We start from the raw sequence: 27,946 nt of genomic DNA on the forward strand, positions 1-27,946 counted from the left end.
TGTTTACATATCTGAGGTATGTAACACCGAACTGCGTCATCCATCTACCAGCTTATACGCGTAAGGAAGCTATACTCTAGGCAGCAATGTTCGCCAAATGTGCACTCGAGTACGCAAGAGAGCTAGCTATAAAGGAAGCCTTCCACTTCATACTTAAAACTGAATTATTTGTTCCCATCATCTTTCAATGGCCGAGAAAGGACGTTTCATAGTAATTTCTGAACGCTAACTTGAGGATGCAAAACATGTTTGAAATTTCAACCGAGTTCAATTTATTTGGAATTGAGCTGTGTTATTTTTCAGTATAACTTCAGCCCTTTAATTCCGCTAACCCCGCCTCCTATTTAGAAAATGATCTTTAGTACTTGAAATGATCGGGGTAGCGATAGCTGCGGAGTTGAGGTCATTCTTAAAACTTACATGCACATGATTGCGAAACGGTTTCTGAAGTACAATTGCGTGCTAAAACGACAGCATGCCTTGATTAGACGTGTGCAATAAGAAATAATTCTCACATTCTTTTTATGCGATGCTGAAGGGTCTCGTTCAGTCTGCGGTTCATGTAAGCTCCAAACAGCAAGTTATACATTTTCTCGGCTCCGAAGTAAAATTCTCCAGTTTGTCCTGCACTGCAAAATTTGCCCACCTATGATCAGGGAGGAAGAAGAGGGAAAGGCACCATTTAAATAACGTAACAAAGAGCATACGAAGGCTAAAGACAGAACAGCAACATATATTATCAAGGATACAGTGAGGTTATGTTTCATCGAGGAAAGGATAATGCAAAGAAAATCTATTTTTACGTTCCGAGAGTAACAATTTAATCGTATAGTGCAAATGTGTACCTGGTGGCCTAAAAAAATTGTTTGAACAGATACAACGTAAAACACTAGAAGCCGCAGAGGAAAACCTTTTACACATTCCATGCGCGTTACAGCGATCCTTTCTTTCGCCAACAAATAATTATGTAGCTAGGGGTCACTTGCTTAGTTTACTAAATGCTGACGTTAAACAATAAATACGACTTACAATGTTGGAAAGCACGTTCGAAAATTCCCATTCTTTTGCGCGCGACATAGAATGCTTCACGTGTGTATTTTTTCAGTGGCGAAGAAATTCCACGAAAGTATAGAGGCTCAGCTACCCTGAACCATGCTTCAGGAGCTTGAGCCATCGATTCAACCGCAGTCGCTCGTGTCACCGATCTTGGTTCGTTTTCCCATTTATCAGGCACCTCGGAAACGAGCTATATAGTTCTGACCATGCGTTGCAGAATATAATGACTCTTTAGAAAAATGGCGTATGCGTATAGGGTATAAGCTAATTTAAATGAAGGAGGAGTGGAGATCGAACTTTAGGACGACGACGATCCTCAATGCACAGCGGGAGAGTGTTTTTCAGTTGGAACTCGACAAAGATGACGATGTTTACAGGTGAGCGCGAGAGTGTGGTGCAGTTTACAGGCGGCGTGATCAGCTCTGGCGATGCCATTGCTTTCTAATGCCTGGGCCGAATCATGATGACGAGGATGTTTGCCGCGCAGCGCGAGATAAAGATGAAACATACGATGCACAAATACGTGGCTCCATTTGTGGAACGCATGAGGTACTAGGTCCTTGAATACCGCGAAAATCTAATACGAACGCATTAGATAAAACGCTCTAAAACATCCACGTGATTAGCGAAATCGAGCATCGAAGTTGCGCTGTTCCCAACCATGGTTTGAGCGAGCGGAATCTGCTTCACCTTTACTCAGCTGCCTTACCAGCGGTAGGTTGACAAGGCGATGGTGTTTTTGTCTATGTTGGCGACGTTTTCTTAGACTGAGAAGAAATTTGATTTAGCCCAACACACACCATATTCCAGGAGTCAAGATCAACCTCAATCATATATCGCTTTCTAGACTAAACTCCTATTAAGTTTAATTACGAAGATTGTAGCCGCCGAATTGTTTGCGTTGATGCGCAGTATTAGGCTTTAGATTAAATCATTTTTATCTAAAAAGCATAGTTCTTGCAAGTACACAGATATATGAGAAAAGTATGACGCACAAAAGAGCCGAAATGCAAAAGGTTTACCTCGGTCTGAGAAACCATGTGCACATGTATGACAACAGCTTTCTCTTGCACAACCTCGAGCAGCATCTCTTCTGGGAAGCGCAAGAGGCCGAAAAGGTCAGTTTTATCGCGCCGAATCATGCTCCATATTTTCTGCTCTGCCGCTCCTTTAGATGACTGCAGCGTGTTGGCACCAAATGAAAACACGAAGGCGAATGGTTAGTTTGACGCGTTTGGTTTTCGCTAAGGCACCATAGTTGACCTAAAAAATATTATATGCACATGTGCTCTTGACCACAACCATACGCCACCTGTATAAAATGAAAAAAGGTTGCTTCTATAACACTAAACATAAAAAAAAAAACAAATGAGCGCAGGAAGAAAAATAAAATGCAAAAAGGGTACTAAACAATATGGTCCGTGCTACGAAAGTTCAAAACTAAACCCGAGGTGAAGCTACAGACGGCCCGCTCCAACCCTGCGAAGGCCAGTGACCGCCTCAATATTCCGAAGCAACCGACAGCCCTCTAACACTCTGCAAAAACCTCTGACCCTTCGGGACGCGCTCCCTGCTCCTCTCTCACCCTGGTTCCCTTTCATGTGTCTCTCTCTTCTTCGGTGCGATCCCACTCTCGTAAATAAACATTTAGCCTCGTAACGCGCCTCATCGTGTATGCGTCTATCCTGTGAGGCTTCTGCGTGCCCGGCACTGCCGCACGAAACAGTTAGCGCAGTACGAGGCAACCGTAATGCGGCCCTGTTAGCTTCGTTCCGTGTTGCTCGCTATATTGTGGGACTGACTAATGTCACAAGCAATAACTAGTAAACAATTTCAACATTTTGGTGCCGAAACCCGGAAATATTTAGTAAACTGCCCTCAATGGCGACATGGAGCGTCATCAAAAGAATCAAGCCGCGCCACGACAGGTCATAGACAAGATCGTCGCAGTCGCCGTCACCTACTACAATCACCTGCAGTCCTAAACGCTGAGCTCGAAGAACAATTTGATTTTGTTGTCGAGAAGTCAAAATACTTTAAAAACGTTTACTGCACATTGAGAAGGCTGTAGACCCGCAAGAACTCGATGCAGATTTGCCCGTAATATCTGCCTACAATTAAATGAGCCTTATGGAAAAGCTTATCAAAATAGCTCTGCGAAATCAATCCTCAAGTGAAGACCGATGAACAATTAATTGGTAACAGGAGCCATTTCTATGTTTAGTTATCAGCCATCAGTCCACGCCAGTGCTACCACACGCCAGCTTCTCTCCACGACAACGAAACCTGCTAAGCTCAAAATCGTCAAATTCAATAGGGATTTGCAATCATGGCAGAAACTTCGGAATCGATTCGAGGCAACTAATCACGAAAACAAAGCTCTTTCATCAGTCGATAAATTTCACTACTTAACGAGGTTTGTTTTTAAGCAATGAGAACTACGCAGTTGTCATTCAAACCCTGACACAAAGATTTGTCATCGAGAGTGTCATCATAAAGGAACACATGTCTCGCGTGCTCAGTGCTCGGCCGGTAAGCAACCTCCATGACGCAGAACGGCTCAGTACGCTCCATGATTATATAAGTCAGAGCTCTGAAGCCTCGAGGCAATGGACGTAACATCGAGTAAGTACGGCGCGTTCTTGCTAACTGTACTTAGAAAAAGAATTCCAGATTAGGTTTGTCTTGAATAGTACCGAAGGAAGGCCAGTACTGCAAACCATTCCCCAAGACGAGCTCCGCTCCTAGATTTCCTGAGTTCATAAGATTGGAACTGGAAAGGAGAGAAAGGGCACAATGCAGCAGCCAACAGTTTCCAACGAACGATCTTTAACCGAGGTAGTCATGCTGAATTAAAGCCACCAACTGCATTAGTCCTCGCTATAAAAGAAAGCGAGTCACTGTTCTATTTGGGGTGCAGGAAATCCCGTAACAGCAGACTACGTGACTTCCGTTTCCCCAGATGCCAAAAAACATATAGCCAAAAAGAGATGCTTTAAATAGGTGAAAACAAATTATCCTCTAACCGAGGGCAGAACCATCAAGTGGCTCAGATGTGCGAAATGCTCAGTACGGCAAGCAACAGGCATCTGCGAAATAGCAAGTCGACACTACCCCACAATGGAAACAATTTTGCACCTGCTGAGATAACCATGGATTCATCATTGCAGGTGGGACAGACTGGCTTTACGCCTGGGGTGCTTTTACAGACAGCGCTAGACTAGGCCGAATCGAGAGAGAAGCGCTTTTCATGTGAGTATTGTACTCGGTGGTGGCAGCCGGAGAACGTACATAAAGCAAGGTGTTCCGTGTATTGGGTTAAGAATGTCTCGCAATTCACAACTTTAGGACCACCAAGCCCATTGTAACAACATTCAATAGAGTCGAAATGTCGCTACGGAGCCAACATAGCGGCCATGTAATGCGAGTGGAGGCCCTCGAAGCTCCAGAGATTTCTGGGGAGTTCCGGCCACCCCCTGACATTTCCGTTACTTGCCTGGTTGCAGGCCAAGAGATTCAACTCGCTGACCTAATTCTGAACGACTATCGACAAGACACCCCACTCTCTCTCCTGATTGGCGCTGACCACTACTGCAACGTCCCTACGGGAGATGTCAAGCGGGTCACTAACAAGCTTTTCGCCATTACGCCATCTCTAGGGGACACTGTAAATCACATTGGCAAAAAATACAGCGACGACCTGCCTGACAACGACCGGGGTCATGCGCGTGTTGGTGACCACCGAAGACGACAAAGCTGAAGTCATCTTGGAAGCTGGACCAGCCTGAAATAGTCGACGCTAAAGTCACAGAAATGAAACACGGTGTTCTTCGAAGCTTCCAAGAAAACTAGTTATGTGAGGAGGACGTTATTAGGTCGCCCTGTCCCGGAAGGAGAATGCCCCATATTTTGCGAACAAGGCCATAGCTGTTCGCAGCTTCGGTGGTTAACAACAAAGCTAATGAGAAACAACGACGACATGCAAGCTTTCGACCAAACAGTGAGATGATAATTGATTGCCGGGTACGCTGATCATGTCGACGAAACTTAAGGGTCCTCAAAGAGCCTATTTATTACCTCCCGCATTCATTGTCTATTGTGTCTGCGTACTTGCGCCGTCAGGAGCTTGATCTATCGCCAACAAAAAGCGTCGTTTTAGCTTTTACATCGAAGTTGTTGATGTGTTGCCCTGTGGCAATTGACGGTCAAGCCATTCCTTACGTGACATACCATAAATTTATGGTAGTCACTATAGACCGCGACCTGTCATGGGCGAAGCACATCTTTTTGCTTTGAAGAAAATTTGAGAATATTGCACAAGTTATTAGCTTTATAGCTGGCAAATGCTGAGGTCCGTCTGAGAGATCTTTGCCTGTATCAGGCGCTTGTGATTGGATATTTAAGATATAGTACGCCGGGTCTTTCGGGGATACAACTGAATGCCCTGTGAACACTGGAAAACGCTCGGGCGCGTGCATTAAGATTGTGCTTGTATCTACCCTGCAAGACTTCTACATGGAGCACATTTTTTTAGGCCTCCGCCTGCTCCGCCCGAATTTATGTCCAACGTGAGCCACTCGGGTGCATTTGCGACACATAACTAGGCATGATCACCGTTCCCTGGCCAACATTAGTAGTGTGCGTCCAGATGCATCTTATTTGGAAGCTATCAGGACGCAATGGATGTAACACCTACAAACTACATGCCGCACCAAATTTCGGCAGTGGCATTGTGGACAATTCCAAAACCTAATGTGCGTGTTCATATTCCTTGTATATCAAAAACGTCTCAAATGGCAACATCATCATCATCATCAGCCTAACTATATCCACTGCAGGGCGAAGGCCTCTGCAGCTCTCCCATATTTCTCCACTTAACCCGGTTCTGTGCTAGCTGCATCCACTTGACCCCCGCGAACTTCTTAACCTCGTCCACCCACCTAACTTTCTGCCGCCCCCTGCTACGCTTTCGTTCTCTTCGAATCCAGTTTGTTACCCTAAGCGGCCATCGGTTATCCTCTCTTCGCACTACATGTCCTGCCCATGCACATTTCTTCTTCTTAATTTCCACTAGAGTGTCGGTAACTTGAGTTATTTCTCTGACCCACTCTGCACGCCTCCTATCTCTTAATGTTACCCCTACCATTTTTCATTCCATAGCCCTCTGGGTTGTCCTCAACTTAAGTAGAACTCTCTTGATTAGCCTCCACGTTTCAGCCCCATAGGTGAGTACAGGTAAGATGCAACTGTTGTATACTTTCCTCTTGAGCGATACCGGTAAGCTACTAGTCATAATCTGCGAGTTCTGGCAAAATGCGCTCCATCCCAATCTTATTCTTCTTGTTATTTCCCTTTCATGGTCCGGATCTGCGGTTACTACCTGTCCTATGGCAACAATTGGACTCAAACAATTGGCACTGTCATATATCTTATCTATGTATAGTGACTCCTTGCATGTTTTTGTCGACGGATCAGTGACGACCACCTCTTCAGCAGCGGCGTTTGTAGTGCCTGAAAGCGCGTACAGTGATCACTTTAAACATGCATAAAACATCATCCACTGCAACTTAATTGGAAGGCATAAGAGATGCCATACGATACATTGGTCAGCAGAATGCAAATCATTGGACAATAATCAGCTACTTGAGACCTGCACTACAGACAATAAAACGTACATAAAACCAAGTACATATGAGCAGCTAGTCGGGCAAATTGTTGTTCTGCTTGCTGCGGCCTGCCAGCGTGACCATGGCGTCAAGATTCGATGAATCCCCAGCAATTGCGGTATCGCAGGCAATGAAAGGGCTAATGCGGCAGCCAAGCTGGGTCATGAAGACCAGCGTTCCATACAACTGTAAAGAAGTAGTTCCGATCAAGCGGACAGATTGCTGATAAAGAGGGAGTACTTTTGCGGACTAGCTGTCTACACGTTAAGCTACCACTGCTCCGGTCTTGCTCGCTACCAGTGCCCGCTACCAATGTTGGCTTAATAGTTGTTGGAGGTCGCGGGATTTATCTTCCATGTTCCCGTCCTGGAGCTCCGCAGCAACCCAATTTCGCCCTCAGTGACTGACTCCAGCACTAACACTACCGGCCCCGTTCCCTCGGCCCCTTCTGTGCCATGCTCCGAGGTGCTTCGACAATGGGACCCGCCGAGCTTCAGCGGTACCGACAATCAGGACGTGGAGAACTGGCTTTAGTCGTATGAACACGTAAGCACCCACAATAAGTGGGATGTCGTCCTCAACCTTAACAACATGATCTTCTACCTTACACAAGTAGCAAAGTAGGGGTTTTTAGACCACGAGGCTGACATTCCAACTTGGGCCTCTTTCAAATCTCGCTTTGTGGATGTCTTTGGTCGCCTTGCGGATCCTCAAGTTTCGCACCGAACACCGTTTACGCGGATGTAGTAGACAAGAGAAACATTCACTAGATACATCGAAGACGTTTTTGATTTGTGCCATCGTGTAAATATATTGATGACTGAGGCCGAGATGGCCAAAACTAGAGCCCCGCACTGTTAGTGATGTCACGATATGTCAAACCTACGACAAACTTCGTCGCCAACGCATCGTCCTTCGACAACCTGAAGCCATCACCGCGGTTATATCTGATGCCACTCTCTGCTCCACAATTATTGAAGAAATCAAACTTCATACGGGAGACATCGCACGGTAATTATCACTAATTCCAAACTTTCGCAATCTACCTCAAACCTGGCTCCGACCATACACCAGGTTATTCAAAAAAGCAGCTGCAGAAGCACTTCGCCCCGTCGACAACCAGTTCTTCATGCCGCTCCACTCACAACTCAGCTCATTCATACCGACCCTGTCCCGACGCCCGGACAACTCCACTGTCTTATGTTGAGGTTGCCGCAAGACCGCCCCCTCCTACTCATTTTCCAACGTACGGTTCGCCTCAGTGCGCATTTTTCACTCAGCGGCGTGCGGCACCTCTTCTATGCCCTTTACGGACATCTGACAACCGGCCGATTTGCTCTGCATGTGGTCTCCCTGGCCATGTCGCTCGCCTGTGCCGCCGTCGCCCGGCCCCGTACGTTCCTGATCAGAGCCTGGTCACCTAAGCGCAGCCGCGGTCCCCTCTCCGTGCGCCACCTCAGCCCTCGTCCCACTTTGACCACTTCACGTATGACAACCGCTCAACCTCTGCGCGCCCCCACTCGCCGTCGCCGATGCGTCGTCGTTCTACCTCGTTCTACCTCGAAAAACCACTAGACGAAGTTCCGCAGGCAAGAACTGCGCTTTAATAGACCAGTGAAAGCCCTGCTTCGTCACTGAACAGTTTAAATCGAACTTATCATTGAAAATGTTTGTACTCTTGAGCTTGTAGATACCGGTGCTGCTGTGTCGGCTATGGAGATTAGACTGTGCAGCTTGCTACGAAAAGTTGTTCTGCCGTATTCTGGGGTTTCTTTGCGCACCGCCACTGCTCAGCACACCGCACCGCTCGGTACCTGCCCGGCTTGAGTCACCCTTCAGGACGTTCTCTATGTTATAATTTTTATCGTTCTCCGTGACTTCTTTCATGACATTATTTTAGGGTGAAACTTCTTGTGTCGCGATTGCGCAGTAATTCATTGCGCTCGTGAAAAGTAGAGCTTTCTCCGCTGTGCACCGCATCGACCGCCGCTAACTTTCTTTGGGAATCCAAATGCCACATTGCAGATGCTACTGATACCCTCCTTCATCTGCTGCAATTGTAACTATACACTGTGCCTCTCTTCATGACTGTGCAGTGCTCTTCACCCCATTTTTCATTTTAACGCGGTAGCGTTAAGGAGCTCGTGTCGCAGAAAAGCCGGTGTCGTCGGCGTCGTTAACAGTGAGCGATAAATCAAGGCATGCACTTCATAAATAAAAAGCAACTTCCAAGATGGGCGGGGTGGGAATCGAACCAGGGTCTCCGGAGAGTGAGACGGAGACGCTACCACTCAGACACGAGTTCGATGCTTGAAAGCGGTACAAAAGAGTTTCTAGTGAATGCGGTGTTGCCTTAGAAACGTGCCGTAGAACGCTATACTGCGGTGTATATCGGTAATTATGAGCATGTTACTTACAGAAGTCGCAGTTACACGAGTAGTGAAGTACGTTTCCACTACATTTCTTCTGCGCTCAGCGCACATGCAGAGCCATCTTGCGGCAATCACAGAAGAACCCCTCCTCGCAATGTGCGGCGCTGCCCCGACACGTGGCGCGCCACTCGCCCCTGACGCTTCGCCGTGCACCCTCACGGGTTGTAAAATCAAGCGTCTTTCCTTTCTTTAGATCACTATCTTCGCTCACCCGCTTCTCCCCTTCGGGCCGCGCGGGTACCGGTGCGAGGATGCCCCAATACCCTTGCGTTTAATAAGTTTTCACGACGAGGTGCAATAACGCTATCGCGTTCCACTCTTGAAGGCGAAGCTTAAGCGTCCTCGAAATTTTCACATCGTGATGCTGTCTTCCCCTACCCGGCGCCGTCCTTAGTGTACGAAGTGGCCACACCGAACTAGCCATTAGTAACGGGTAGTTCTATCCACTCACGTTTCAACGTGGCGAGTGCGTTGGGCATGCCGAGCCTGTTCAATAAAAAAATTTTGTTACCGTCCCGCCGCTTCTCTCCACCTGTTCCGACACAATCGCCGACAGCGTCACTGCCCTTAGCCCACCTCGTTCCTCGTCTCCTTCATCGCCTCTGGCTGCCTTCGACAAAGCCATCAACAGGGTTATGGCTCCAGATAAACGCGCCAAGCTCTTCGACTTGCTGAACCGATTCCGAGCTTCCTTTGACATCCACAGCCATCCTTGGGTCGTACATCAACTGTTGCCCACCAAATCTATACCGGTATGCATGCCCCGATACGCCAACGTCCTTATCGTGTGGGTGCTCACGTATGGCTCTGGGTACCATCGACATCACCAGGGCTGACCGGCCATTTTACTGCCAAGTACCACGGACCCTATTTAGTGCTCCAACGAACCGCTAGTCGCTTCCACCGACCTTTGCCGCCGTGGGCGTGAGATCGTTCACGTCGACCGTTTGAAGCGTTATTACGATCCCGCTATCATTTGGTCTCCTTGAGTCGCCAGGATGGCTCCTGTTTGCTGCGGGGGCCAGAATGTTCTGTATAAGCAGGCAGATCGCCGAGAGAGAGGAAGTGCTTTTGCGGACTAAATGTCTACAATCTAAGCCACCATCGCTCCGGTCCTGCTCACTACCAGTGCCGGCTACCAGTGCCTGGATCCCCTCTTAACACAAGTCTAGTTCTCTAAAAGTGACGCCGCAGCCTTACTGGCTCATACAATGCAGTCTACTATGCATCTTCACTGGGACAATGCAAGCCATCAGCAAGATCACATATCTCGGCTAGATGCAGGCTCGCGACTTCAGGTACCATCTAAATTATGTGATGTCAAGCAACTCTAGTCCATCGCTTACGGCTTGGAGTCGCGTACACCAAAGGCTACCTCCACAAGTTCGGAGTTGAAGCAATCCCGAAACGCGTGAACTGCAGCATTCCAGAGACAGTTGCTGATAATATTGGCTAGTGCCATAACTATAGTGACGCAAAGAGCGCCTAAAAAGTACTCTCAAGCATTTGGACAGCCTTCCTCTCTGAGAAAAAACTCAATGTGACAGGGCGCAACAAACAGATAAGTGGTGCAAAATGAAGGCCTTGTTTGATTTTTTAGTTAAACGGGCCTATATTCCCGCCTGTGACATTTACGTGTGCTGTGAAGTGAGTGATTAGCACACGTCCATACGCGGTTGTGCTTAAACATGTTTCAGTGCACTTTAAGCTTTTTTTCTGGTGAATGTCGTCGTGTGCGTACTTCCGCGTTTGTGTCAGCATATTTGTTCAGCGCCAAGTGGTGCATGTCCGAGACATAAGCGGCACGTTGCGTTTAAGTGTGCGTGGTCTTCTCAAGTGCGTGAGTACTACACGTGTATGTAGTACTTAGAGGTTTTCTGCTGCGTGTTCCTGCGTTTGTGCTAGGATGTGAGAGTGGCGGTGTTTGTTCAATGGCAAGTGGTGTGTTTCCAAGATATGTGCAGCATGTTGCGTTTCACGAGTTCTGAAGTGTATGCACGTTAGTTTAGTTTAGTTTAGTCGTTCAGTCGTGTCCGACTCTTCGTGACCCTATGGACCATGTCACGCCACGCTTTCCGGTCTTTTCGGACCACAAGTGAAACCTCACTGTACTGTGACATCATCACACTTCATTCACACCCTAACTCTCCTTTGACTGCGTTTCGCCTTATACCCAGTGTGTAGTAGCAGGCCAGGGTGTCTTTTCCACCGGCCGATCTCTCCACCTTTCTTCCCATTAAATTACTCCCTCTCTTTCTCCCGCATCGAGGCATTCTCAGACCGACTAGCAAGACCCCTAAGCTGAGAGTTGTTTTCGATGTTTCTTCGAGCGCACGCGGTTTGTTCTCGTTAAATCATGTTCTCTCCCGAGTGAAAAATCTCGTATCGCGCCAAACCTGTTTTAACTGGTACAGTATTCTCCCGTAATTTATACGGGAGAATACAGCCTTGTATGAAGCTTAAGCAGGTATTTACCTGAAATACAATGTCCGATAATAATCTCAATCCGGACGGACCGGTTCGGTATGAGCTAATACCGTACTGACCATTTCATGTATGCATCTCAGACAGGACATCCCAATACAGTATCGAGCTAATAATGGATAAATGGTTTTCAACATGCATGTCAAACAGGACATACCAGTCCAGTATAAATACGAAGTGGGTGGTGCAGTTCTGTATGTAGCTCATATACAGAACAGGACATGTTCATTTTAAGTGGAACCGGACAAACCAGTCATGAATTAAACTGAGATTATTTCTGCTTCTCAACACAAGCCGGGTCAATCGATGAAGTTCAACCAGAATAGCAATGCCAGAACATCCCTGCGCGCTAAATAAGCAAGAATTCAGACATGTTTTGCGTTACAACTTTTCTGTATACATGGAGTAGATGTTATTTCGCAGCTACCTCGAAGATAGGAATCCGTCGAAGACTGTTCTCGTAAATACATATGCACATAGAGGCGCTTTTGCGCGTGTAACACTCCCTGCAGCTGATACTATCTTGCGGTGTTTCTCCATATCTACTACTGACAACCTTCCACCTTCTATGCGAAAGTGCAAGCAAGAACGTACTGGTTCGTTAGCGAGGACACAAATACTTTCGACAACAAATGAAACGCATCGCTGGCCATCGAAACATGCACAGCTTTGCCGGTCATCGGGAGTCGCTTCCTCGAGTATTTACGTATAAAAAACACGTCGTCGCAAGGGAATTCATTGAAGCTGCTACTCAGATGGCAGCAGGTGAAGCTAAAACAAGCAATATTAAAGTGTATGTGCACCGCATATCTCTCTATGTAGAAAAAGTTACATGCATTCGAAGACGATGACAAAACACATCAGCACTAGTCAATTGCGACGTTCTCAGGTTTGCCTGCAAGAAACCGATGCATTCTAAAGATGCGGGACATTAGTGACCCCTCGGGATAGCCAGGAATAACATTCAGCGTGTTCAAAGAGCGATCGGTTAATTACGCCCGCAAATTCTGCAGCCGGCAAAAATATACAAAGTAGGAAATAGCAAAATCAGCTACATGAATAGAAGTATACGAGTAGCGGAAAATCTTTCCCCAGCGTTCTTTTCAAGACATCCCAAAAATAAACCCCTTCCCAACAGTGTAAAAATACATGGTCTATTCTTTCTAGACACTTATAGTATCCGCTACTTATGGGTAGAAAATGATGATAGGGTACCATTTGACTTAACTACGGCAATGAGTCTCCACTGTATATGGCGCTCAATAATGGCTGGTTACCATTGTGGTGAAGACACACGGCCTGCCCGAATTTATTTTCGGGAAAGCGTAGGCAGGGTTTTGGCGATTCAGAATGCTGCCGATGAACCTCCCGAGTGGCCTTCAAAACTAGAGGCTTCGTTGCGTATGCGTACATTTTAGTGTATCGAAGCCCGTTCCATGCTGTCTGATCACGAGGTTTCATATGTATATACCGTTTTGTGTGAATGTTGTTGATTTTGCTGTGGTGAATCGGGGTGTGTGAAAGCCAGGCAATGAAAAAAAAAAATCCTGCCGTGAAGTAATGGCTCAAGTGCCTGAATGTAGAGCGTGAAGACCGAAGTTCAAATCTCGGCTTATAGACGCCTGGTATTTATTTGTTTGCTTTTAATATTTCAAGTATAGTTCTGTTATTTTATAGCTCTGCATGCTTATTGTAGCCTGGCGTCGCGTTTTTTTTTCAGGAACGAGGGCCAGGGGTCACACAGGGAATCAGAGCTCCTCGCGGTTTGATGCCGGTTCAGCCTGTATCAAATAACCAGACACCGGACGAACCCGTCATTTTTGGAACGTATACCGGGCAGAGCATTTCGGCTTCTGAACTAAGTCGGGCAGATTGATGAAGCTCAACCAGAGTGACCATAGTGGAGTTAGCCAGCGTGCTACTTAAGTATGAAACCGAAAATAGTATATGTTATACCATTTTTGTATAAGTGCAGTACGCATTGTTTCACAAATACCCCGAAAATATGAAGCCGTGGATGTGTGCGCTAGCAAGTACATACGCGCTGGGCGTCGCTTTTGCGTAAGCAACAGTCGCTGCAGCTTGTACGATCTTGCAATGCATCTTCATATCTGCGAATATAGATCTGCCTCTTCAACACAAATGTGCAAGTAAGAAAGCACCGTTTCGTTACCAAGGACAAAAATATGGTCGAGAAAAAATAAAATTCATCGCTGACCATCGAAATATGCAGACAGCCGTATATCGGGTGACGCTTCTCGAATGTTTTCACATGCAAACCACTTAGTCGGTATTTTATTCATTTACGTCGCTGCTCTGCTGGCAGGACGTCAAGCTAAGAGGAGCAGTATAAGAAGTATTAGGGAACCGGATATCTCTATGTGTGGGAAATCTTACTAGCTTTCGATGACGATAAAAAAAACATCAGCACTAGTAAATTACGATATTTTGAGTTTGGCTTCCAATAAAGCGATGCATTATAAAGATACGGGACATTGATGACCCCTCGTGATAGCCAGGAAGACAATTCAGCGTGCTTAAGGGGCTCTCGGTGAATTACAACGACAAATTCTCTAGCCGATAAAAATACGCAATGTACGAAAGAAACAAATTAGCTACATTAACAGGAATATGCCCATTGTCACTGTATCCCGTCCTGGGCTCCCTCCAAAGTCCCCTTCGCTGCCAACAGAGTGCAGGAGATTCAGTCTATGACTGATCCGGCAGTTTGGAATCATTGCCCTTAAAAGACAAAACCCACAGATCTATTACCAAGGGACATTATTCCTCTCAACGTGATCGAAGTGAAGCGTGGCGAAATGGGCCTCTATATTTGAAGACAACCACCAACTATCCCCCGGGTCTCCCTACCTTTGATTGCTGGAAAAGGTCGTGCAAGCGCCTAATACAGTGACCTGCACTGTACGAGAGCCGCTGTTTGATATTGAGAATTGTAGCTCCTTAATCAAAGTTATCCGCGTATCCGCATGGGTTCAGCGCTTCATGAGAAACTCTCGAAATAGCTCCCAGAAATAAGAGGGATAGTTCACTGCAAAAAGAGCTGGCACAGGCCGAGAAGTATTGGCTTCGAATATCACACATATGACACGCTTCGCGGTAGAAATAAGCGACCTTCAATCGTCAGCTCCCCTGAACAAGAAATTAGCCATCCTAGATCTGAACCCTTTTCCTGATATTGAAGGCTTATTAAAGTTCGGCAGCAGACTTCAACATAGCGCTGCCGAACATAGCATGACACGACAGCACAAGCGCTTGCTGCATGCCGTGGACGCTACTGAGTATTAGAGTATAGGCAAACTAAAAGCCATAATCCAGCGCTGCCTTTAGTGTGAGACACAACGCTGTCGCCCCGCAGCAGAGCCCATGGACCGCCTTCCATCAGGCCGTAGTACAGGGGATGACCCATTTCAGATCACCGGGGTTGATTTCTATGGCACTATATTTTTCAGTGTCAGAGGAGCGCCACGCAAGTGCTATGAGCTCTTTTTACGAGCGCAGTAACCAGAGAAATCTGTAACAAACTTAACGTTTATCTATCTTCAAACCTTTTTCTCATGGCAATCGGATTTGATCGTTCATGTATTCCAATAACGTCTAACGTTCAACAGAGAATCAGACCTCGCAGGGTGGTTCATGTAGCACGGTGAGCAGAATTGCTCACAGACATCGCAGAAACTGGAATATCATGGAAATTCATTGCAGGGAAAGCAGCATGGTGGGGCGGCTTTTAGGAAAAAAAATTGCGCACCGTGAAAGCCTCTCTTCGCAAAACTTGAAAGAAGCTGCCTCGACTTTGATGGCCTGCGCTCATATGGTGCCCCTTATGTACAGTGTTCTATAATGCACCACCTCCCATCGCAGAAATGAGCTTCAGCTCATTTCTGGCTTATGCGTGGGACATGCTCGAATGCTCGACTTGGAGTTAGAGAGGAAAAGAGGCCTGCACTGGTCCCAAAAACTCCCTTTTGTTTGGGAGCGCAGTTTTGTAACCCCGTAAATTGTCCCACCTTGGCAAACTCTACCTAAATCGAGCCGCCGGTCACATTTAGCGGGACGTTGGGTCGTCGCTTAAAAGCACAATGTCGTCTTCAGTAACACTTCAGAACCGCGTGGGTTTCGTCCAGTGCGCGGACCCCAGCTCCGAAAGGTATTCGTGTCCTATCGTTTCCACATTAAATCGACTGGCACCCATAACACTAAATCATTTTTTTGTCGGACATCGTCCGTTTGATTTGCCTACTCACTCATTTGTACTCACTCACTCACTTCAGAAGCCACTAGTTTACTGCATCTTCATTATGAAATAGTGGCTAACTCTTGGAGTGCGGATGTGAGCCAAGTTTTGAACTAAGTAACGTGGGACGAACTCTATGGTTCCATGCTGCCAGACATCTAAATCTAATGCTGCGGTAATATAGCAGCTCTGTACCGTTTACTTTTGCCCCTGTTAACTTGTTCACTGACTTAATATTACACCGCCCGCGCATGCGTTTGATGATTTGTTGGTCAATGTTTCTTTGTTTCCTTACCAGTGAGTTATTGTACTTAAATTGTTTGTCCGATGTAATCTCTAATTTATTGTGTATTTGTTTACATGACTTATGGTTTAAAAGGTAAAATAAAACTCACCTCTCTTATATAACGTTTTGTACTGTGTATATTTCTTTTACTTTCATTATTTTTGTATGCCTGTGATACTCATCGTAAAATTGGGCCTATTAAGTGATTTCATTATATTCATATTGTACCTACATATATTTCTTTTGCACACACTGCGCATAAATGTCACTATTGTTTTGTTTCTTTCCTTTTATGTCCTGATCAAGGCTACTGTAGTGTGCCAGGCTACCGCAATATGGTATTTTCAATGCTTACTCATCATGTACCAGGGGCTGAGGCCACGTCAGGCGACCGCACCTTTAGCCTCAGCCTGCTTTTAAGTAAATGTCTAAGAAACAAATAAAGAAAGAAAGAAAGACTTCAAAGTGCTGTATGCGATACTGATATCTGTTTCATATCATACCTCCAAATAGCGAGTAGCGACAGTATTCTTCAAGAGGTAGACCTTGAGATGAGGCCTTGCGGCGATGTCATGCAGCGTATTCACTCTCTCGAGCTCATTTTTTACCATGAGGCAGGCGCGCATTTGTCCCGCGAAGGCGTTCATGAGAACTACGATGGCCAACCACCACACTGCGCTGACGATGCGCAGAACTGTTTTTTGGGGCATCTGTGCAGAAGCTGCAAGAGAAGAATGTTTTTGTAGTGTTTGGCTGCGTGCTTTTGTACCGTTTTACAAGCGCACAAGCAGCTTCAGCAGATGCAGTTTAATTGCACATATTCACGCTCACCGTACTGTTCGCAACATATAAGAAAGTATGTGCGTAAGCTTTGTTTTTGGAATACATATAATGGAGTTTATACCTGTCATACAGCAACCATATGCATGAGTAATGCTGCGGCATAAGTTGAGAGCGGCAGCTACGACGCAGGAAGTGCGGGATATATTGTTTGCACCCGGCCGTCATGCGATCGTTCGGTAGTGCGCGCTGCACTGCGTGTTGTGTTTATACCAAGCGCCCACCCTGGCACTGACGGTCATGAAGTGCCTTGTGCTCAGGCTTATCATCCTCTATACGGGTTCCTTCTAGACTGCCAGAGAATAAACGTCATTCAGTATTGCGGCAGTTCTCCTCATGTCTAATTCTGCACTGCCACATCTGCTTGCCTCTATTATGCGGTTTCAGCTTTTTAAATCGTGTGCTGGAATTTTGTAGCTTATAGTGGCAACATCTTCAATGCATATAAGAATTGTTTAGTTTATTCATTGCCGATGTAACATGTTGTCCTTGGTGCAGACCGCTGGTAGTTAAGACAAGCGTATTAGACAATGCTACTTCCATTTTGGTTGCTCTCTGTATTCAGTATTTTTATTAGTAAAGTCTTCAAAGTGGTAGCTATTTGACAACCTTTCTTGTTTTAGTGTGTGCTTTTACCTCCAAGCGAAAGTAGCCGACATTCGATGACAACACATGCACGATATGAAATACATTACGTGAATGTATTTTCGAAAATGAGTTTAGAGAGGACGCTGATGCAACAGTTTCTAAAACCAGTTGTATGTTTAATGGTCTTAATGGAACAAGAAGGGAAATATGGGGTGTATACTGCTTAAGTTTACTATTTTGTCGGGAGAGAATATGTGCAAATAGATGTAAAAAGTAATCATATTGAAAAACCTTTTTCTATTGCTCCGAAGCAGCCACGTTCGCACTCTTGGTTTATTGATAGTACGGAACTGAGTGAAAAAATACGGGGCACACCTAATGTCCGCCCCTGAATGTACGACGCGAAAGCGGGCTACCACACTGCACATAAAACTGTGCTATAACTAAGACGAGTGAGTTTGCCTGCGTGGCCTGGGTAAAGCGTTCCTGAACCATCGTCAATTGCCATTGGTATGATGAATCTTACTAAAGCGAGAGCATTGTACGGCTGGTACGACAGTTTCGTGTCACCAGAAATTGTCATCACAATTACATTTGAACGAAACGAGCTATAAGAAAAAGGATGGTTGCGTTAGATAGAGGAAATAAAGCTTCCCTGCTGAAAAAATTGGTGCCTGTGAGGTAATTAGGAAATTATGAGGCCAAATAAATGAAGCGGACGTTGAAATAGACGGGAGGGTAATGACGAAGCCCACAATTGGTCACATGGTACTCGACTTCTGGTGACGTAGGCCTAACTTCCAGTTTCAGAAAATTTGAAATATTTTAACGTAAACGTGCGGAGAATGGCGCGATTTGCGCCTGAAATTGGGTGGGAATGGTTAAAAAGTGTGTAAAGAAGTGTGCAAATACCTCTGCAGGATCTACAGTGGAAAAATGCGAAAGTCTGAGCGGTGATGCTGCACACGGCACATGTCGAACCGTTGGTACATGTTGCGACCCTTGTCAAAAACAACCAGCGTTTCGTTGAACGCATTAAAGTTCATCGGCGTTATTTAATTTGCTTAAAGGAAAGAAAAGGCGCAGCATCTGTCAATCACGGAATCCGCTGACATCTTGTGGACAGCACCGCAACGCTCAGGCTAACGGATTTCTCCAGTGCAGATTCTGCGATGTCATCTGAACGTTTTCTACTTTCCCACTTCAAGTGGGCAGCTACAATCATGCTACCAAAATCAAGTGCTTTCAATAAGTCGCACAAAATATTGAGAAATTAGTGGTCGCCCATATCAGCTACCAGCTATCACCTGCCAACTCTATACCCGTGATTTTTCGCTGAGGATGTCGACACTGACGCCTCATTTTCTGCGCAAAGTACCCCTTAGCGGTATCGCGTTAAAATCAAAGGTTGGTAAAATTAGCCTGTAATTATCCTTTCGTGTAAAGCAATGACAGAACACCAGTAAACGTTTATGAATTCGACAGAGCGCTGCTCGGGTTCGACAAGGGGCTCGCTATGTACCCTGTAAAACAGCAACACTCAGTCTCTCGTATTTATGCACTGCAGATTAGGCTCTGCTCTCAAAATTTTCAGACTGCAGTCGGCTGATTACCTCTCCATACACACTTTGTAACCAATCCCACTCTTTTGTGAGCGCAAATAACGCCCTGTCCAGCTCGTTCAAGTTCAAATATTTCACATTTCCCGCTACCGGTAGTTAGACCAACGACACCGGAGGGCAGAGCTACATGACGCCTTTTTGCCGGAAGCTACGAACTAAAACCGGCAGTTCTCTGGTGGCTATCTTGGCTCCTAAATATGAATTTATTTGGACATCATTAATTACCTATGTAGGCCACATGAGCCATTTTGTACATTGGATATCTTTACTTGACGCTCTGTGCGATGGTGCCGTTCTTTTTTTCCATACACCGAGTAGTTCCTCTTTCAAACATGCGTCAAGGTCACTCCCAGCGAAAACCCGCCTACCTAGCCACACAATGATTACGCATTAATAATGCAGGATTGCGGGCACAGAACCATGTTGCGATAGGCGAAGGAGCCAGCGCTCCTGGCTGTCCAGCGCTTCATATGGGAAGCGAAATTATTAACTTGCCATTTATTTCTTGAGATATTAAGCAGGGTGGCAATGTCGTTTCACATCTTTCGCACAGTGTGATTACATAATGCCAAGAGCGTAGGTATTTTCAAAAATCTTGAACCGGTCGTAAAAGTTGATCTCTTCCTCAATATTCTGCCTCTACTGCTGAGAGGATCTCAGAGTCGTGACAACGCTGGCTTTGGACCTAGCAGCGCGTTTTATTAAATACTCTATGCCGCACAAAAGCCACCAGAGGAAAAGGTTTTGAAGCACTGAGCAAAATTACAGTTCGGTGTCACACGTTGGCACCATATGTACGGTTTATAGTGTTTGACGCCCCAAAGTGACTCAGCCTCTGAAGAAGTAGGTAGTGAAGGGCTTGGATAATTTTCAGCGCCAACCCATGATGGAAGTTGGGTATGTTGCCTTATCTACGGTCTAACCAGAAGAAAAATTGAAGGAACCGCTGTGATTGTCACAGGTAAACATAGACTGGAGAATTATGCATAAAAATAACAAATTTTGCTCCTAATCGTAGATAACTCTGACCAATTTTTCGTTTAAGTGGTGTTTATTGGTAGGATGCGTTCTTTATGACCGCATTCTACACCTTCTCTCATCAGCCAATAACATATGCTTCGGCGTCTGCCACTCCATTTGCTTGAATATTTAAACTTGACAGAAGATTCTCTTCAATCAATATCTCCAGTTTTTTTACAGTCTCCATGCACCATATGGTATATACCCGTATGCACTGCTCAGCAGACTTCTAGTCATGGTTCTGGAAGCTGCATCATGCCCAACAAATGAGAGGGCCTGAAGCCAGCAAATGCATGCACAACAGCCGCGTACCTTAGGTAAGAGATGATATCCTGACCGCGCCCTTACCCTGTCTGCGCATATATAATTATTTTTCACATTCTTTTTGTTACAACCATTATTAGCGCTTGGAAAGGCATACCTCACGTACCGTCTCATCTCTTGCAAACAATATTGATATTCTGAATTTCGATGAATGCGAAATTCGAAAGTACCCATGTGGTGGGCGATATCGGTGGACGTTATCACTAGATAATATGGGATTGAATTGATCCAACCTTCCGCTACGTTGCGCCCCGTAGCCCCTGAAATATTGAGCTGCAAAACGTACGTATTATGTAATCTTACGAACCTACGAAACTACTTCCGTTTTTTTCCTTGATGAATTTTTCATATCTAGATGATGCCAACATGAAACACACACTTCAGGGCGGTCTGACTGTGCCAACTTGTACCGTGAAAAATAAGAACTGGCTAGGTTTCCCTCCTAACCTATTTCCTAATTAAAAGAGGCAATTTTATCGCTGAGGTTTGCATCATAGTGTTTTGGGGGTACATACCTTCGCAGAACATGTTCTCGAAGAGCATCCAGAAGTGCTCGTTCCAGGTTTCGAGGAATAGGGCCCTTTTACTACGCATCCTGAGAGAAGTAACGTCCAGGAATCCCAAGATGATGCTCAGAATAGCAAGAAAAAACAGCAGCAGGAGCCATACCTGCACAAAGGTGGCAAAGAGTGGAGGGTCTAGCTTTTGGAAAATAATCTAGCACGCCTATTTAGTACTCTAAAGCATAAAGGAAGTGATCAAAATCTACTGCGAGTTACTACATTCCATCCTAGTACCTCACTGAAATAAATAAAAATATATTTATCTTTGCATGAAGACGATTGAAATGACTGCAGTCAGACTTAGGGTTCGCCGTTAGCACCTAAATTTTGATAAACAAGCCGAAGAGCTTGCGTATATTTCATGCTGCCGTAAATATGAGTTACCGGTAGGTTGCGCTTCATTAGGCTTAATGCGTAAAAAGTTTGAAGCGCCTTTCGCGCCACGCTTGGTCGCGAACCATAAGACTGCGTCTGACAATGAAGAAGTAGGCGCGACAGCGCCAACAGCACAAATAAAATGTATCAGATCAAACCTTAACGCTGTCTGAGCTGTTTCTTCCTCGTCTTAGCTCCGGTATGTCTCATGACTCGGCATTGATAACACAACTCCACTCTTCCTTACATCGGCGACGGCCAAACACCAGACCGTAGCGCTACTATCCTGGCGCTCACACTGCAGCCGGTGAGCACACATCTATCTCCGGCGTCGACGCTTCGATCACGTGGCCGGAGCCTGACCTGAATCCATCACTAACACCTCTCCGGACAATCAATGTCGGTACTGGCAGTTCGAGACTACCTTGTTCCTGCGCGGTGTGAAAACCCAAAATATAAAGCGCAACTAACGAAGACTCGTTCTGAAAAGCACGCGCACAACCCAGCCAGTGAAATGGCAGGAAATTAAGAAGAAGACAAACATTCAAAATCAAGGCCTAACTATACGACTTTTTTCTAATAGAGCAAATTCCTTACAATGAAGGCTAACCGATGTCTTAGCCACACACTTGTCCTTAGCCTTAGCAATGTAATACGCCTCAACCAACTCTCGACAGAATTGTTTACCATTGCTGTAAACTACACTCGTATTACTGAACTCAGGCGTACAAAGAGACGGGTCATCCTCCGGTTTACACTCCCGGGATTGCACATGTAGCACCAGATTAGAATTCGCCTTCCCTCCCAGAGAATTAGAGTGCTCAGTCAGGCGCCCAATTAGACATCTGCCTGTCTGCCCGTAGTAGCACCGGTCGCAATTGAGCGAAATGCGATAAACCACATTCTTTCTGCAGGTGGTAAACCTTTTCGTATGTGACACTGTGCAACGAAAACCATCTCGCGCTACATTGTCGAGCCCCATTCTAACTCCGGTGCACAAGCCTCCTGTGTTGTTTTTCGCTGTAAATACAACGTCAACATTGCACCTTGCCGCAAGTTTCGCAAGTTCTGTCGCACCTTCATCAAGTTCGGCGCCGTACAACTACTTGCGTTGTCCAGCAGTCGTCCAGCAGCCTCCCAAGGCAGAGAAGCAAACAGAGACTGACGGCGCAGCTGAGGCTGCTGCCACCGCACTCACGAAACACACGGGCGCCTACGACAGCCTGCGCTACCTTCACCAAATGCTGCGGATGTATGCGGGTCCCCCACATGGGACGCCTTACCTGATGCATCTACAAGCGACGTGCACATCTTCCCCGAGAACTTCCAAAAGGCAGATTTCTGTTCGGCTGTTCATAACACAAAGACACATTCACCTCGAAACACACCATCCTGGAGTTCTTCTTGGGGGCTACCAACCTCAATTTCGCTAAAGTAAACATCCCGGAAGCGGCAGACCAACTAAAGCACGCCACATCTCCACGGCTCACAGGAGTGCCTCCACGTCGGCCACCGCACTTGAGCCTCGGCTGACCGCCAGAATAGTGACCCTCCCACCGGCGGCCACACCACAGGGTCATCACCATTGGCCTCGTAATGGACACTTTTGTGACTTACACTATACACGCTTGCCTCTGCACTACGCGGCTCTCGTTCTACGGAGTGAAGGGGGGGGGGGGGGGGAGGCCTATAGTCCCTCTCTCGCCTAGCTCGGTCGCAAACCATGGCACGGCGCCAGACAAGGAATAAGTTGGTACGATGCGCGACAGCGCGAGTGGCGCAAATAAAAATGTGTCAGGTCGAACTGACACGCTGTCATAGTTGTTTATTTCTCGTCTTAGCTTCGACGGGTTCAAGGATGGCAGCAGGCAAAATACTAGAGTCCACCAGCATCGCTGGCTAGTATTCTAATGAAGAATAATATAAGTTGCTGTGGTCAGCCTGAACATTTGTAGCAATTTTTTCGTTTAATGGGAGCTACCTACAGATTTTCTTTGAATGTAGGAAGAGAGTATGTGCCAAAGCTTACTTGTAAATCAAATGTAAGTAAGTAACCAGCCACATTGGTGTCCTGCGTCCGGTTCCTGCCTGCCAGAATACCAACTGGCAAATTTAGGATCGGTGAAGTGGGGTTGGCGATAGCGTCTCGGTCGGCAGCTCTCGCAACGGCTGGCAGCGTGATGTCCACCACCTGGAATAGACGAAAGTGATTGGTGTTCCGTATGCCTTTTGTTTCTTTCCGGCGTTGGAGCCTGAAACGAATGCAAGCAATTAGAATGTGCCTACAAGCGATACCATTATCTTCATTTAGCTTGAAGCACAAGAGGCAGTCGCAATCATGCAAATCATGAACATCATGAAAATGCCGCTGACAAGACTGTTGTAGGATTTGTTCATATGTTTAGCTGTCGCGTGCGACATCCAGCTGCGCAGAGGTTACTATTCTCTTTTTCAAGGTTGGTTAGTTGGTTTAGGGACTGCAAAGCGAAAGTTCCAAAGCGGGTAATGCTTTCAGGGACACCGTAGTAGAGGACTCCGTGAATGTTGACCACCTGGGCGTCTATACTCTGCACTGACATCACACAGCACAGGAGCACCTTGCTTTTTGCCTCTGCCGAAAAGCCACAGCCACGGCCGGGATTCGACACCGCATTCTTGGACACAGTAGTCAAGGGCCCTAACCACTGCACCACCACGGTGGAGGCTCTTTCACAAATATATGGTATTGATTGTATTAATATGCATCCTCTCCTCTCTCCACTCTGTCACTTCTGAATTCCCATCTCTTCACCTGTTTCTTGATTATGCGTGGCTAAGCAGGCTTTGTGCATATTTCCACAAGCCGTGCTACTTTTTTATCTTCCTTCAAGTTGAAAAACAAATGACCCGGACCTCACGTGCCTGTTCAAGATTATAACTTATGAAGCGGTTCAGCTAAAACAGCTTATGACTAATCTAAAGGTCGTTACTCAAAGGTGAGACCTTACAACGGCACTTTATCGAAGAGGGGTAGAGGGTTATGGGGTAGAGGGGATGCCGTTAACATCCAGGTTTTCCCTCAACGGTGCCCTTTTGACTAGGCCCGGTCCTATCTTCGCGCACTGCGCGGGAGTCGTCATAAATTAAATGTAATGTGGCCCCACAGAGAGCATATAGTGTAGCCCTCGACGCGTAGGTTAAAAAACCCCAGCGCCGATTCTCGGCGGTCATTAAGGGCTGTAGTGCGCAGGTGACTTGCGGACTCCCGTGGCTGCCCAGATTGAAACGCACAGAGCAATGTTCGAGAATTGACTGCTTTTCGGAAGGTCAACCCCTAGGCAACGGCGCTCATTGAAGGCTGGCGTTTAACTGCGCGGGCAGCGGTTTGTTCGAGCACTGCGTGAAGATGCTGCGGAGAAGTGAGACAGCTAGTCTTTTTGGTCTTCGCGCACATGTGTTTCCCTCGAAATGCAGGCTATGTAAAACGTGGTACAACTGTTTTTCTCATAGTTAATTGCTTGAAACTCGTCTTCCGTCTCTATGTACCTGCTACAACTTCAACATCATGCCACCTGTGAGCCTCAACAGCAACATTTCATACGGTACCGATATGCATTGCTTTTTAAAAGGGGCCACTGTGTTGTGGACCATACGATTGAAGAAGACTAGTGGTTTTGTTTATATCGCTGGTAAAAGTGAGGCAAAATTTGAAATTAGAACAAACGTTTTCACCCACATTATTTACAAGGTCAGCCATCAAACCACTTTTCCAAGTGCCGTTGGGGCCGGGCGTTCCGAATGTAAGAGCCGCAGGCAGGTGGTAGCTATAGCTGTAGGAGGAAATCAGACATGAAACAAGGGCTTTTGTAAAGAAAATCAACTGAACTTCCACGAACACCGAAAAAAGCGCTAAATTGCAAGCATAGCATGGGAGGCAGATGGTAAGATGGTGACTTAGATTATGAGGTTTGTTGGCATAACAAGGTACGTAGCAGGGGCAGGACACGATATGTGGAGGGATTAGTTATAGACGTGTCTTCTGGAGTGGGCCCAGCTTGATTGGGGATGATAGCATTCATACAAGAATAACAGTGATCGTTTTTCTTCTGTCATGCGTTTTTTTTCTTAGGTTAAGTACCTGACAAATGCTTGTTTCCCTCAACTGTGCTCAATATGTTTCCCTCGAGTGCGCTTGCATTAATGTGCGCAAAATATATACGTAGAAACGACCATTTCGCTACTTGAAAATAAAAACCTCAAAATTTTTTTCCGATTTGTGCCAGCGACCAACTCCCCTAGTAAAGCTGCGATATGTGTCTACATCAAACTGTTAATCAATTTTAAATCTCCTCTACGTATTCTTTACCATGGAGTAATGCTATATAGTAACGAAAGTGTATATACGAGCATTACACCGCACATGAAGGAAACTTACGGGTTATTTGCATAAGCAGGCATTTAGATAATATAGAAACGTACACCTTCATAAACCTTACATTGGTTAGACAAATCGACAAGTTAGCAAAGTTTTGTCTTTTCGTTCGGGCACAATGGTGTTTAATTCGCAGGATTTCAAGGCTGCATGCTTAGAGGTACTTACGTCAGGACACAGCGGCCCGCCAGCACCTAAAACATGCAGTCTTTCTTCCGTAAATACGGGCCAGCTTCACGAGTCGTCTTTATCAGCAGTCTCGTTTACCCACTGAGAGCTCAGAACAACCCTCCTTTTATTTGTTCTCCGAATCCACCTTCGTTCTTTCGAGGCTACGTGACTCAGGTATTTATTAACCGTTTTGCCCTTTCAGTGGCTCTCTCCGAACCGTCCTCAAATAGCACCCGTTCGGCATTTAGGCTCGAATACGGGCTGCTTTCTCCTCCACGAATATTGAAAGGGTGTCGTCTGATCGAAAACGAGAACTTCGTGTCGCTTAATAATTGCTCTACTGAAAAATCTTGTATAAAATTCGTACATTCGTACAGAAAATTGTATACAGGTTTACTGTACAGGATCTGTGATACAGGATTGTGGGCTATTTCAGAAAATTCCTGTACCGCTCTGGAAAGTCCGGAATGAAACCGCGCGGAGCTCTGATACAGGATTGGCCTGTATGGTTGATGGCTCTCGTTTCCGGAAAGGAACGCGTTGCCAGGCTGGAAAAAGCATGCAACAATATAAAATAACACGACTACATTTAAAAAAATAAATTATAAAATATATAAAAAAATAAACTTTTGTCGCCAAGTGTGAATTCGAACTTCATGGTCTTGCGATGGGCACTACTCCACGGCGGGTTACGGTTACAGCGGTTTATATTCAGTATATGTGGCTAATTTCGCTCTTTCGTACTTTGTATATTTTCCTTGGCTGTAGAATTTGTGGCCGGAATTCACCGCTCGCCCTTTATACACGCTGAATCTTTTTCCAGGCTATCACGAGGGCTCACAAATGTCCCGTACTTTTTTTAATGCGCCGCTTTATTGCAGGCAAACCTCAAGATATCATAATTTACTAGTGTTTATGTGTTTTTCGTTGTCTACAAGCGCTTGTAAGTTTTCCTACATACAGAGATATCCGGTGCACTAATACTTGCAATACTGGGCGTTTTAGCCTCACGGGCTACCAGCGGAGAAGCGACGTCAATGAATACACCTCCGACTGAGCGGTCTCAATATGTAAACATTCGAGAACGCGTCGCCCGGTGTACGGCTATCTGCGCATCTTTCGATGGTCAGCAATGTTTTCTTATTTTTTCTCGAGCAGTTTTTTGTCATCGCTGGCGAAGCCATACGTTCGTGCTTCCACTTTCGCGTTGAAGGCGGCAGATCTTCAATCGCAGATATGAAGACGCACCGAAAGATCGTACGAGCTGCAGCGACTGTTGTACGCGCACAAGTGACGCGACGAGCGTATATGCTGGCTAGCGCACACTTTGACGGCTTCGTATTTTTTACGTATTTGTTAAACGAAGCGTGCTACACAGAATAGTTGTATAATATATATGTGTATAATATGTATATTAATTGTATATACAGAATAGTTGTATAATATGTTTGGTATCATGCTTATAGTGTGCTGGCGTGTTCGGCATGGTCATTCGGTAGAGCTACATCGGTCGGCCCGGCTTCAGTTCAGAAGTGGAAATACACTGCCCGGTATCAGTTCCAGAAATGACATGTTCGTCCGGTTTCTGGTTAATTGATACAGGCTGAACCGAAATGAAACAGCGCGGAGCTCTCATTCCTGAAATTCCTGTATGGTCCGTGGCCCTTGTTTAAGAAAAAAAAGCTGAACGCCTGGCTAGAAAAAGCTTGCAGAGCTATTGAATAACATCACCATACTTGAAAAAGATCTAAGAAAAGAAAAAAAAAACACATTTGCAGGTTGTGATTCGAACTCCGGTCTTCTCGGCCCGCAAGCACACACTTGAACCACTAAACTTTTTTTTTTCTTTATTG

The 27,946-nt window shown here is 45.9% G+C and overlaps 1 protein-coding gene across 1 annotated transcript; it reads right to left on the reverse strand.

Annotated features, from left to right (window-relative positions):
* Window positions 1-511: 511 nt before the first annotated feature.
* LOC146177033 (ionotropic receptor coreceptor Ir8a-like) lies at window positions 512-25,247 on the reverse strand. Its single transcript, XM_084581078.1, has 6 exons — window positions 25,227-25,247; window positions 23,541-23,702; window positions 21,089-21,242; window positions 16,683-16,900; window positions 2,079-2,234; window positions 512-646 (listed from the first exon to the last, which is right to left on the reverse strand). The coding sequence occupies exons 1-6, from the start codon at window positions 25,245-25,247 to the stop codon at window positions 512-514; spliced, it is 846 nt and encodes a 281-aa protein (XP_084437204.1).
* Between the last annotated feature and the right edge of the window lie 2,699 nt (window positions 25,248-27,946).

This window comes from Amblyomma maculatum, chromosome 10 (assembly GCF_055883805.1).
Source record: "Amblyomma maculatum isolate TAMU_Amacu chromosome 10, ASM5588380v1, whole genome shotgun sequence".
Classification (NCBI taxonomy): domain Eukaryota; kingdom Metazoa; phylum Arthropoda; class Arachnida; order Ixodida; family Ixodidae; genus Amblyomma; species Amblyomma maculatum.